Consider the following 13,579-nt stretch of genomic DNA (forward strand, 5'->3'; position numbering starts at 1 on the left):
TTTTTCCGATTAAAACGGCCACTATAATTTTTATTTTTATCCAGTGTGGATTTATTTTGAAAAAAAAAATAATAAAACAGAATTTGAAAGTCAAATATGATTTTAAATTTAATTTCATTTTAGAGGTCCAGCATCGAAAATTATTGTTAAGTTCGTTCTTGCTGTTTGGTGTGGATTTTTAGGCTCGCTTTTCACTTTCCCTGGATTGAGGGTTTCGAAAATGCACTGGGATACGTTAAGGTCTGCGTCCATTTTTTTTAATATCACTTTAAAAATCATTACAAAAAAAAAAAGAATTTGGTAAAAATGCGATTGTTTTTCAGGTATTATAAGGACAAGAAGATATTAATGCTCTTCGCAAATTTGAGTTACGCTTCTCCACTCTTTTTAGTAACTCTCTGGTTCAAACCAATAAGCCGTGACTACCTTACGGCAAGAGTATTCAGTGGAATGACTGATCCCCTGTAAGATTATTTATTTAAAATTATTTCTTTTAATTTTCAGGGCTCGGATTATGTGTATTTTTTAAACAAAAAATATTTTATACCCAAAAAGATAAATTTTCAAACAAAAAAGACGAATTTTCAATAAAATATTTGAACTTTTAACCAAATAGTTCGATTTTCTAGCTAAAAGATTTTTTTTTTTGAAGATAGTTGAATTTGCAACAAAAAAAGTTTATTTTCAAACAAGAAAGATTAATTTTCAATAAAAAAAAATACTTTTCTACCATAAAATATGAATTTTTGATACAAAAGGATGAATTTTGAATAAAACAGTTAAATTTTTAAGAAATTAAATAAATTTTTAACAAAGCAATTATATTTTTTATCCAAAAAGGGAGTAGTTGAATTTTTAGATTAGAAATTTAATTTTCAAGCAGTTAAAGTGAAGGCAAAAAGATGAATTATCAAGTAATTAGTTGCATTTTTAACAAACAAAAAATGGAATTGGTAAATTTTCAATTCCAAAAATTAATTTTCAACAACAAAAAACGATTTTTCAACAAAATGCATGAATTCTTGAACAGATAGTTTTCTTTTTAACAAAAAATAAATAAATTTTTAATAAAAAAAGTTACATTTCCAATTAAAGAGGCGAATTTTCAAAAAATTAGTTAATTTAGGTATTAAAAATAAAAATTATTTTAATTCCAAATCAAAAAGAGTTGAATTCATTAGAAAAAAGACAAATTTTCAAAGAAAATTGTTCAGTTTCAATCAAATAATTGAATTTTCAACAAAAAAATAATTAATTTTCAACCAAGAAGATGAATTTTCTGCCAGAAAAAGACGCATTTTCGACAAAATAGTCAATTTAGGTATCAAATTAAAAAATTATTAAAATTTCAATTTGGAAAGAGTTGAATGAATCCAAAAAGACGTATTTTTGACCAAATAATTCAATCTTCGACGAAAAATATAAATTTGAAACAAACAATATTAATTTTCTAACTAAGAGACGAAATTTCAACAAACTACATAAATTTTCAATCAAAGAGGCGAATTTTCTACCAAGAAGATTAATTTTCTGCAAAAAAAAACGAATTTTGAACAAAATAGTTAATTTAGATATTAAAAATGAAAATTATTTTAATTCCAAATAGAAAAGAGTTGAATTTATTAGAAAAAATACCAATTTTCAAACGAAATTGGTCATTTTTAATTAAAAAATTGGATCCACAAAAGCAATTAATTTTCAATCAAGAAGATACATTTTCTTCCAGAAAAAGACGCATTTTCGACAAAATAGTCAATTTAGGTATCAAAGTTAAAAGTGATTTTAATTTAAAATTGGAAAGAGTCGAATTTATCCAAAAAGATCAATTTTCAACAAAATAATTTAATCTTCGACGAAAAATGTGATTTGCAACAAACAATATTAATTTTCTAACCAAGAGACGAAATTTCAACAAAATACAGGAATTTTTGACTAAATCGTTGAATTTTAGCTGAAAACCGAATTAGGTAAGTTTTCAGATAAAAAAAATCAATTTTTAATAAAAAAGTTAAATTTTCAATCAAAGAGGCGAATTTTCTACCAAGAAGATTAATTTTCTGCAAAAAAAAAACGATTTTGAAACAAAATAGTCACTTTATGCATTAAAATCAAAAATTATTTTAATTTCAAATCGAAAAGAGTTGAAATCATTAGAAAAAATACAATCTTTCAAATAAAATTGGTCATTTTTAATCAAATAATTGGATTTTCTACCAAAATTATCAATTTTCTGCCAGAAAAAGACAGATTTTCGACAAAATAGTCACTTTATGCATCAAAATTAAAAATTATTTTAATTCCAAATCGAAAAGAGTTGAATTCATTAGAAAAAATACCAATTATCAAATAAAATTGGTCATTTTTAATCAAATAATTGGATTTTATACCAAAATTATCAATTTTCTGCCAGAAAAAGTCAGATTTTTGACAAAATAGTCAATTTAGGTATCAAAATAAAAAATTATTTTAATTTCAAATTGGAAAGGGTTGAATTCATCCAACAAGAGAAATTTCAACAAAATATCTGAGTTTTTGACCAAATAGTTGAATTTCAAATCCAAAAATGAAATAGGTATATTTTCAGGTAAAAAAATCAATTTTTAACAAAAAAATATAAAAAAATTTAACAAAAAAGTTAAATTTTCAATCAAAGAGGCGAATTTTCTACCAAGAAGATTAATTTTCTGCAAAAAAAAACCGATTTTGAAACAAAATAGTCACTTTATGCATTAAAATCAAAAATGATTTTAATTCCAAATCGAAAAGAGTTGATTTCATTAGAAAAAATACCAATTTTCAAATAAAATTGGTCATTTTTAATCAAAAAATTGAATTTTCAGCCAAGAAGATAAATTTTCTGCCAGAAAAAGACGCATTTTTGACAAAAAAAGAAAAAAATCTATGATTATAAATTCATATTACATTTTCGTTGAAATTTTGTATTTTTAGGCTGAAAATTCAAATCCTTGGTTAAAAGTTGAACTACTACCTTAAACCTTAATTTTTTTAGTTGAGAATTTATAATTTCAGTTGAAAAATCTATTTTTTTGTTTGTTAAAAATTAATTTTTGTAACTGAAAAATGCACTCGTTTGTTAAAAAAGAACTTTTTTCGTTGAAAATTTTACTCATCAGTTAAAAATGGAACTTCTCCCTTGAAAATTAATATTTTTGGTTGACAATTTATAATTTTACTTGAAAATTCCCTTTTTTCTTTTAAAAATTGAACTAAATTGAACTTAAATTTTTTAATTGAAAACTTATCTATTTTTGTAAACGTTAACTTTTTTATACTTTCTAGTAGAAAATTCTTCTTTTTTTGAGTAGAGAATTAATTTTTCATCTGAAAATGTAACTATTCCATTTTTAATTGAAAATTTATTTTTTATTTTCCAAGGTATTCGAATTTTATACCAAGAAAAATTAATTTACAATAAACAAAAATGACATTTACTATAAAATGATAGTTTTCGATACCAGGATGATTTTAACAAAATATTTGAATTGTGAACCAAAAAAGATTAAAATCAAATAAAGAGCAGTTGAATTTTGAAACCAAAGATAGGCATTTTTTGGAAAACAGTTTAATTTTTAACCAAAAAATAGGACTTTTTTAAAATCAAAAAAGTGGATTTTTCAACAAATTAAATTATTATTTTTTAACCAGTCAAATTTTTATGCACAAATGGAATAGTTAAATTTTCAGATTAAAAAATTAATTTTTTAACAAAAAATATGAATTTTTTTATTAGTTGAATTAAACGAAACGTATTATCAAGAAAATAAAGAATTTTTCCAATCAAGAAAGATGAATTTTCAACTAAACAATATATTTTTTGAACCAAAAATGGAATTTTTATATTTTTAGTTAAAAAAATTCCTCTACAAAAAACTTCTATCGTAAAATATAAATTTTTAATACAAAAGAATGAATTTTGAATGAAAAAAACTGAGTTTTTTTTATATAAAAAAAGATGATTTCAATTTGAAAATTCGAGGATTTGAATGAAAATTTAACTATTTTTTGTAATTTATCTTTCAGGATAGAAAATTAATTTTTTCGGTTGAAATCTCATCTTTTATGGGGGAAAAATTAAATTTGTTGGTTGAAAATTAACCTTTTTTTTTTTACAAATTTGTATCTTTTCAATAAAAGTTCAACTCATTTGTTGTAAATGCATCTATTTAGTAAAAAATTAAACTTTTCAGCAGAATTTTTTTATGCGTTGGGAGTTAAGTTTTTATCTGTAAATGTAAATATTCCATTTTTAATTAAAAATTAATATTATTAATTGCAAATTGATGATTTCTAGTTTTTTTCGAAGATAGTTGAATTTTATACAAAGAAAAATTAATTTACAATAAACAAATATGACTTCTACTATAAAATGAAAATCTTCAATCCAAGGGGATGAATTTTGAATAAAAAAGTCGAATTTTTTATAAAAAATATGATTTTAACAAAATTTTAGTCAAGAAATTAAATTCATTTTTCGGCAAAAAATGTTAAATTTTTATGCAAAAATGGAATAGTTACATTTTTAGATTAAAAAATAAATTTTCTACCCGTCGAATTAAACGAAACGAAATGAATTATCAAGAAAATAGTTGAATCATCAACCAAATAGAGAAATTTCCAATCAAGGAAGATGGATTTTCAAATAAAAAATTTTTTTAACAAAAAATGGAATTTTTAAGTTCTATTTTAAAAAATTAATTTACCCTCCCAAAAAAATTCAACAAATATTAACAAAGAATTTTCTACAAAAAGAGATTTTTTTAACAAAATAGTGATATTTTCAACAAATTAAATTAATCTTTTTTAACAGCAGTTTTTTAATTTTTATGCAAAAATGGAATAGTTAAATTTTCAGATTTAAAAATGAATTTTCAACCAGTTGAACTCAACGAAAAGAGACGAATAATTGTCAAAAAGTGAAATTTTCAAATTATCAATTTAAAATGTTATTTACAAAAATAAAGAATTTTTAAGAAATCAAATAAATCTTTTTAAATAACGATTTTTAAATTTGTAGGCAATAACGGAATAGTTAATTTTTCAGATTGATAAATGAATTTTTAATCAAATTGTTGAATTTTCGACTAAAAAAGATATTTTTGAACAAAAAATGGAATTTTTTAATGATCAATTTGAAATTTAATTTACAAAAATAAATAATTTTCAAAAAAAAGTTCAGTTTCAACCGACATCATAAACCAAAAAGAAAAAATTTAGAACAAAAAAAGATGGATTTTCAATCAAATTCTTGAATTTTCAACTAAAAAAGATTTTTTTCTAACAAAATTTGAAAGTTTTAAATTATCAATTTAAAATTTTATTTACAAAAATATAGAATTTTTAACAAATTAATTTAATCTTTTTAAACCACTTTTTTTAAATTTGTATGCAAAAATGGAATAGTTAAATTTTCAGATTGATAAATGATTTTTTAATCAAATTGTCGAATTTTCAACTAAAAAGATATTTTTGAACAAAAAATGGAATTTTTTAATTATAGATTAAAAATTTAATTTACAAAAATAAAGAATTTTCAACAAAAAATAGGACTTTCAACAAAATAGTCGATTTTTCAACAAATTAAATTAATTTTGTAAGAAAACAGTTCAATTTTTATGCAAAAATGGAATAGTTACATTTTCCGATTAAAAAATGGATTTTCAACTAAAAATATTTTTCAATCAGTTGAATTGAAAAAAAATGAATTATCAAGAAAATAGTTGAATCCTCAACCAAAAGTACAAATTTCGAATAAAAAAAGATGAATTTTCAATTAAAAATGATATATTTTGAACAAAAAATGGAATTTAAAAAAAAAAAGCTCATTTTCAACCGACAAAAATCATTTTAATCATAAAATATGAATTTCTAATCCAAAAGAATGAATTTTTATTTAAAAAAATTATTTTAAAAAAATAGTTGAATTTTAAACAAAAATGATTAAAATTTAATGAAGAGCATTTGAATTTTTAAGCCAAAGATAAGAATTTTTCAGAAATTATATGAATTTTCAATTCATTTTTTAACAAAAAAGTTAAATTTTTATGCAAAAATGGAATAGTTACATTTTCAGATTAAAAAAGTAATTTTCAACCAGTTAAATTAAACGAAACGAATTATCAAGGAAATAGTTCAATCATCAACCAAATAGATAAATTTCCAATCAAGGAAGATGAATTTTCAACTAAAAAGATTTTTTTTTTGTTTTGAACAAAAAATTGAATTTTTAAATTTTAGTTTAAAAAATTAATTTACCAAAAAAAAAAGAATTTTCGACAAAAAAAAGTTCATTTTCAACCGAGAGGAATTAATTTTTTCCTAAAATATACATTTTTAATAAAACAGTTGAATTTTTGGTAAAAGAGATGATTTTAACAAAATAGTGAATTTTTCAACAAATTAAATTAATCTTTTTAAACAATGATTTCAAATTTTTTATGCAAAAATTGAATAGTTAAATTTTCAGATTGAAAAATTATGAAAAAAAGATGAATTTTCAACTAAAAAAGCTATTTTTGAACAAAAAGGGGAATTTTTTATTCAACTCTCTTTTTAAAAAATTCGTCTTTTTGGCTTGATAATTCAATTATTTTACATTTATACTGGATAGAAAAATAGTCATTATGAATTGAAATCTTATCTTTTATGGTTGAAAGTTCATAATTTTTGGTTTCAAATTAATCTTTCGTCGTTGAAAATTAATTTTTTTTCTTGAAAGTTCAACATTTTAGTTGTAAATGCAACTGTTTTGTTAAATATTAATTTTCTTTCTTTTGAAAATTCAACTATTTGATTTTGAAATTAATCCTTTTTTGCTTGAAAATGCTCTTTTTGTAGAAAATTCTACTTTTCAGGCTGATAATTCAGCTGTCTTCTAAAAAATTTCTATATTTACTTTAAAAAATCAACTATTTCGTTGAGAATAAATCCATTTTATTTGAAAATTCGAGCATTTTATTGAAAATTTAATTCTTTTTTTGTAATTTATCTTTTAGCATAGAAAATTCATTTTTTTTTTTTTTTGGTTTTAGTGTAAAAAAAATATATTTTGTAATTGAAAATTATCTTTTTTTTTAATTTTTGTCTTTGAAATGAAACTTTAACTATTCGGCTTTAGATTAAAACTATTTGGTCACAAGTTTTTTTTTTTAAATTTAACTAATAATTTGAAAATTCATCTTTCTTCGTTGATATAATCTTCTTGTTAAAAATTCAACTTTTTAGGTTGATAATTCAACTGTCTTTCAATAAAATTCAACTCTCTTTTAAAAAAATTCATCATTTTGGCTCAAAAATTCAATAATTTGATTGAATTGTAATATTTTTTGTTTAAAAGTTCGCAGATTTTTTTTAATTCAACTATTTGGCTGAAATTTTTATTATTTTCTTAGAAATTCGTCTCTTTTGCTTGGAAGTTCTCAACTACTTAGTTGCAAATTATTATAATTTTTTAAAATTTATTTATTTGATTAAAAAATATTCTTGAAGGATTATCTTCATATTCAAATTATACAATTACAAATTTAAAGCCTTAATTGTTGAGTAATTTCGAGTTTAAAATGTTTAAAATTAATTTTTCTGAAGTTTAAAATTAATGTAAATTTTTAACTTCCGAAAGAAATATTTTCTATTTAAATTGATAATTGTTTAAGCTGAATAAATTGTTAATTTAAAATTCATCGTTTTGTTTGAGGATTCAACTATTTTGTTAAAAATTCATATATTTTTTTTTGTTCAATACAACTCGTGAAAATTTTTTTTTCTTTGTTCTTTTAACAGTATTTTTTTTTTAATTTGAAAATTCGAACTGATGCGACTTTTTTTAAGGCTTCTAGTCGATTTGAGCTCTTTTTAAAAAATAATTATTAAAAAAAAAGATGCTAAAATTTTTTTTCTTCATTTTCAGAATGACTACTTCAGCTTTTGATAGCATGAGGCTGATAGCAATTATAGTCGTAGTTTTACTGAAGCTGGCTCTGATGCCAGTGTACCTGCAATCTTATCTTAATCTTGCAAATCAAAGACTAGACGTACAGAAAAAAGAGGCCGGTAGAATATCAAATATAGAATTACAAAAAAAGGTACGTTAATGCTCACTCTAAAAAGAGAATTAACTTTTTATTTTATTTATTTTTATTTATTCTTTCAATATTAAACTATTTGGTGAAAAATAAAACTATTTAGTTAAAAAACTAATATTTTTGTCAAAAATTTAATTTTTTTAACTGAAAATTCAACTACTCCATTTTTTGTTGAAATTTATCTTTTTTTAGTTCAAAAGTTAACTTTTAGGTTGGAAATGATACACTTTGGTTGAATGTGGAACTCTTTTTTTTATTATTAATTTTTCTTTGAAGGTTTATAAATTCCAAAATAAAAAAAAGGTGCGTTAAAGCTCACTCTAAAAAGAGAATTAACTTTTTATTTTATTTATTTTCTATTATTTTAATTTATTCTTTTTATATTAAACTATTTGGTGAAAAAGATAACTATTTATTTGTAATTTGAACTAATTTGTTTCAAAATTTTCTTATTATTGATTCGTATCTTCAGTTGAAAATGGAACTTTTCTCTTGAAAATTATGTTGTTTTTTTAAAATTAAAATTCAACTATTTGGTTAAAAATTCCTCGATTTTAGTTTAAAAACTAATATTTTTTGTGAAAAATTTAATGTTTTCAACTGAAAATTCAACTATTCCATTTTTGGTTGAAAATTATCTTTTTTAGTTCAAAAGTTAACTTTTAGTTTGGAAATGATTCACTTTGGTTGAATGTGGAACTCTTTTTTTTATTTTTTTGAAAGTTCATAAATTACAGAACTCAAAAAAAAGGTACGTTAAGTCTTAGTCTAAAAAGAGAATTAACTTTTTATTTAATTTTTTTTCTATTATTTTTATTTATTCTTTTTATATTAAATTATTTGGTGGAAAATAAAACTTTTTATTTGTAATTTGAACTAATTTGTTTCAAAATTTTGTTGTTATTGATTCATATCTTTAGTTGGAAATGGAACTTTTTTCTTGAAAATTAGTTTTATTTTGATTGAAAATAATACTTTTTAAATTAAAGTTCAACTATTTGGTTAAAAATGTATCGTTTTTAGATAAAAACTAATATTTTTTGTCAACAATTTTATTTGTTTAACTGAAAATCCAACTATTCCATTTTTGGTTGAAAATGATCTTTTTTAGTTCAAAAGTTAACTTTTAGGTTGGCAATTATACACTTTGGTTGAATGTGGAACTCTTTTTTTTTATTATTAATTTTTTTTGAAGGTTCATAAATTCGAAAATTAAAAAAAAATGTACGTTAAGGCCCACTCTAAAAAGAGAATTAACTTTTTATTTAATTTTTTTAATATTATTTTTATTTATTCTTTTTATATTAAACTATTTGGTGAAAAATAAAACTTTTTATTTGTATTTTGAACTAATTTGTTTCAAAATTTTGTTGTTATTGATTCGTACCTTTAGTTGAAAATGGAACTTTTTTCTTGAAAATTAGTTTTATTTTTATTGAAAATTATGCTTTTTTTAATTAAAATTCAATTATTTGGTTGCAAATTCATCGTTTTTAGTTAAAAACTAATATTTTTTGTCAAAAATTTTATTTGTTTGACTGAAAATTCAACTATTCCATGTTTGGTTGAAAATTATCTTTTTTTAGTTCAAAAGTTAACTTTTACGTTGGAAATTATACACTTTGGTTGAATGTGGAACTCTTTTTTTATTATTAATTTTTTTTTGAAGGTTCATAAATTCCAAAATTAAAAAAAGGTACGTTAAGGCTCTCTCTAAAAAGAGAATTAACCTTGTATTTAATTTATTTATTATTTTCACATTAAAATATTTGATTGCAAATAAAACTAATTATTTGAAATTTAAACTAATTTGTTAAAATTTGCTGTTGTTGTTGATATTTATCTTTACTTGAAAATGAAATTTTTTTCTTGAAAATTAGTTTTATTTTTGATTGAAATTTTTTTTTCAACTAAAAATCTAACTTTTCAATTTTTGGTTAAAAATTATGCTTTTTAGGATCAAAATTGAACTATTTGATTGAAAATTAATTGTCTTTAGTTAAAAACTCTCCTATTTTATTGAAAATTTATTTATTTTGTTAATAACTTCTATTTTTTGGTAAAAAAAATTTTTATAACTGAAAATTCAACTGTTCCATTTTTCGTTGAAAAATGATCCTTTTTTAGTTTAAAAGAGAAAAAAGAGGCCGGTAGAGTACTAAATATAGAATTACAAAAAAGGTATGTTAAGGCTCATTCTAAAAAGAGAATTAACTTTTTATTTTATTTATTTTGTATTATTTATATTCATTATTTTTATATTAAACTATTTGGTTAAAAATGAAACTACTTATTTGAAATTTGAATTAATTTGATACAATTTTTGTTTTCATTCATATCTTTACTTGAAAATGACATTTTTTGAACAAAATTTTGGTTGAAAATTCATCGTTTTTAGTTAAAACCTCTCCTATTTAATTGCAAATTTAATTTTTTGTTATAAATTCTAGTATTTTTTTAAAACTCATATTTTTTGGTAAAAAAATTATTTGTTAAACTGAAAATTTAAATATCCCAATTTGTTTTAAAATTCTTTTAATTTTTGGTTGTAATTTGTTTTTCGCTTTAACAACTGAAAATTCAACTATTTCATTTTTGGTTGAAAATTATCTAAGTTAACTCTTAGGTTGGAAATTATACACTTTCGTTGAATGTGGAACTCTTTTTTTATCATTAATTTTTTTTGAAGATTCATAAATTGATCAATTTAAAAAAAAAATACGTTAAGGCTCACTCTAAAAAGAGAATTAACTTTTTATTTTATTTATTTTGTATTATTTAAATTCAACTATTTGCTTAAAAATAAAACTATTTATTTGAAATTTGAACTAATTTGTTTAAAAAATTTTGTTGTTTATTCATATCTTTACTTGAAAATGAAATTTTTTTTAAAACTAAAAATCTAATTTTTTAATTTTTGGTTAAAAATTATGCCTTATCAGATTAAAATTCAATTTTTTAGTTGAAAATTCATCGTTTTTAGTTAAAAACTCTTTTATTTGATTAAAAATTTAATTAATTTGTTAAAAACTTATATTTTCAGGTTAAAAAATTATTTGTTTAACTGAAAATTTTACTATTACATTTTTGGCTGAAAATTATTCTTTTTTAGATTAAAATTCAACTACATTTGGTTGAAAATTCTTTTAATTTTAGTTTGAAATTAGTTTTTTGTTTTAACAACTGAAAATTCAAATATTGCATTTTTGGTTGAAAATTATCTGAAAATTTTAATATTTTACTGATTTTCAGATCCATAAATTTTGTTGAAAATTGATCTTGTTTTATTAAAAATCCTGCTATTTTGTTGAAAATGTAATTATTTCTTTCAAAATGTGAGTATTTTGTTAAAAAGTTTTTTTTAGAGAATTAATTTTTATGTTTGAAAATTATTCTTCTTGTTTAAAAATGCAACTTTTTCGTTGAAAATTCAAGTATTCCAGTTAAATATTTATAATTTTATTTGAAAATTCACCCGTTTAGTTTAATATTTAACTATTCAAACTGAAGATTCATAGTTTTATTTAAAATTCATCGCTTCGATTAAAAATTAGACTGTTTTTTTAAAAATCCTTTTTTTGTTAAAAATTCAAGTGTTCCAGTCAAATATTTATAATTTTAGTTGCAAATTCATTTTTGTTTTGTCTAAAATTTAACTACTGCGGCTGAAGATTCATAATTTTATTTATAAATTTATAATTTTATTAAAAATTTATAATTTTATTTTAAAATATATTATTTTGGTGAAAAACTAAACTATTTTATTAAAAATTCTTTTTGGTTTTGGTTGAAAATTAATTTTTTAAACTAAAAATTTTACTATTAAATTTTCGGTGGAAATTTTTTTTTTCATTTCAAAATTCAACTATTTGGTTGAAAATTTGTCTTCTTTAATTTAAGATTCAATTATTTCGTTAAAAATTCATGTATTTTGTTGACAAATTGTATTTTTTGGTAGAGAATTAATTTTTAGATTTGAAGCTTAATCTTCTTGTTTAAAAATGCATCTTTTTTATTAAAAATTCAAGCGTCCCAGTTAAATATTTATTATTTTATTTGAAAAATCATCTTTTTGGTTTAACATTTAACTATTCCAGCTGGAGATTCATAATTTTATTTAAAAATTTATTATTTTGGTGAAAAATTAAACTATTTTATTGAAAATTCGTTTTATTTTTGGTTGAAAATTAATTTTTTAAACTAAAAATTTTACTATTAAATTTTCGGTGGAAATTTTTTTTTTATTTCAAAATTCAACTATTTGGTTGAAAATTTGTCTTCTTTAAGATTCAATTATTTCGTTAAAAATTCATGTATTTTGTTCACAAATTGTATTTTTTGGTAGAGAATTAATTTTTAGATTTGAAATTTATCATCTTGTTTAAACTTAAACAAAAAATTTTTAACCAATAAAGTGTTGATAAAAAAATGTATTTCTTTTTTATCTGAAAATTTAACTATTCCATTTTTCGTTCAAAATTAAACTACTTACGTAGAAAATTAAACTTTTCAGGTAAAAATTGAACTATTTATTTGAATTTTCAACTAATTTGTTAAAGATTAATTATTTTATCAAAGATTCATATCTTTTGGTTAAAAATTCAACTTTATTGTTTAAAATTCGTTTTTTTTCAAAAATTAATTTTTAAAATTTAAAATCCGTTGTTTTTTTTAATTAATTTTTTAACTAAAAATGTTACTATTCCATTTCTGGTTGAAAATTATTATTTTTTTAGTTAAAAATTGATCTACTTGGATCAAAATTTGTATTCTTTAATTAAAAAATCAAATATTTCGTTAAAAATTGAATTAATTTGTTGAAAAACTGTGTTTTTTGGTAGAGAATTAATTTTTATATTTGAAAATTAATCTTGTTTAAAAATCCGTTTTTTTTTGTATAAAATTCAATTGTTCTAGTTAAATATATATCATTTTATTTGAAAATTTATCTTTTTGGTTTAACATTTAACTAGTCAGTTGAAGATTCTTAATTTTATTTAAAATTTCATTATTTTGGTGAAAAACTATTTAATTACAAATTATTTTTTTGTTGAAGATTAATTTTTTTAACTAAAAATGTTACTATTCCATTTTCGGTTGAAAATTAATATTTTTTTTTTACTTAAAAATTCAACTATTTCGTTAAAAATTGAAGTATTTTGTTGAAAATTTTTATTTTTTGGTAGAGAATTAATTTTTATATTTGAAAATTAATCTTCTTGTATAAAAATTGTTTTATTTTGTTGAAAATTCAAGTGTTGCAGCTAAATATTTATAATTTTATTTGAAAATTCATCTTTTTGGTTTAATATTTAATTGTTCAATTTGAACATTCATAGTTTTATTTAAAAATTCATCGCTTTGGTTAAAAACTGGATTATTTTATATAAAAATCCGATTGTTTGTCGAAAATTAATTTTTAAACTAAAAATGTAACTATTCCATTTTTGGTTAAAAATGATTATTTATTTAGTTAAAAA

At 20.1% G+C, this 13,579-nt stretch overlaps 1 protein-coding gene across 1 annotated transcript in view; it reads left to right on the plus strand.

Moving 5' to 3' along the window:
- The window catches only part of LOC117171444 (transmembrane protein 161B), a 59,058-nt gene that overhangs the window by 31,911 nt on the left and 13,568 nt on the right, over positions 1-13,579 (plus strand). Inside the window, exons 6-8 of the mRNA XM_033358779.1 lie at positions 124-240; positions 324-464; positions 7,925-8,099. Coding sequence (XP_033214670.1) covers positions 124-240; positions 324-464; positions 7,925-8,099 — 433 coding nt within the window. The remainder of the gene's footprint in view (positions 1-123; positions 241-323; positions 465-7,924; positions 8,100-13,579) is intronic.

The sequence above is a fragment of the Belonocnema kinseyi genome, chromosome 4 (genome assembly GCF_010883055.1).
Source record: "Belonocnema kinseyi isolate 2016_QV_RU_SX_M_011 chromosome 4, B_treatae_v1, whole genome shotgun sequence".
Taxonomy (NCBI): Eukaryota; Metazoa; Arthropoda; class Insecta; order Hymenoptera; family Cynipidae; genus Belonocnema; species Belonocnema kinseyi.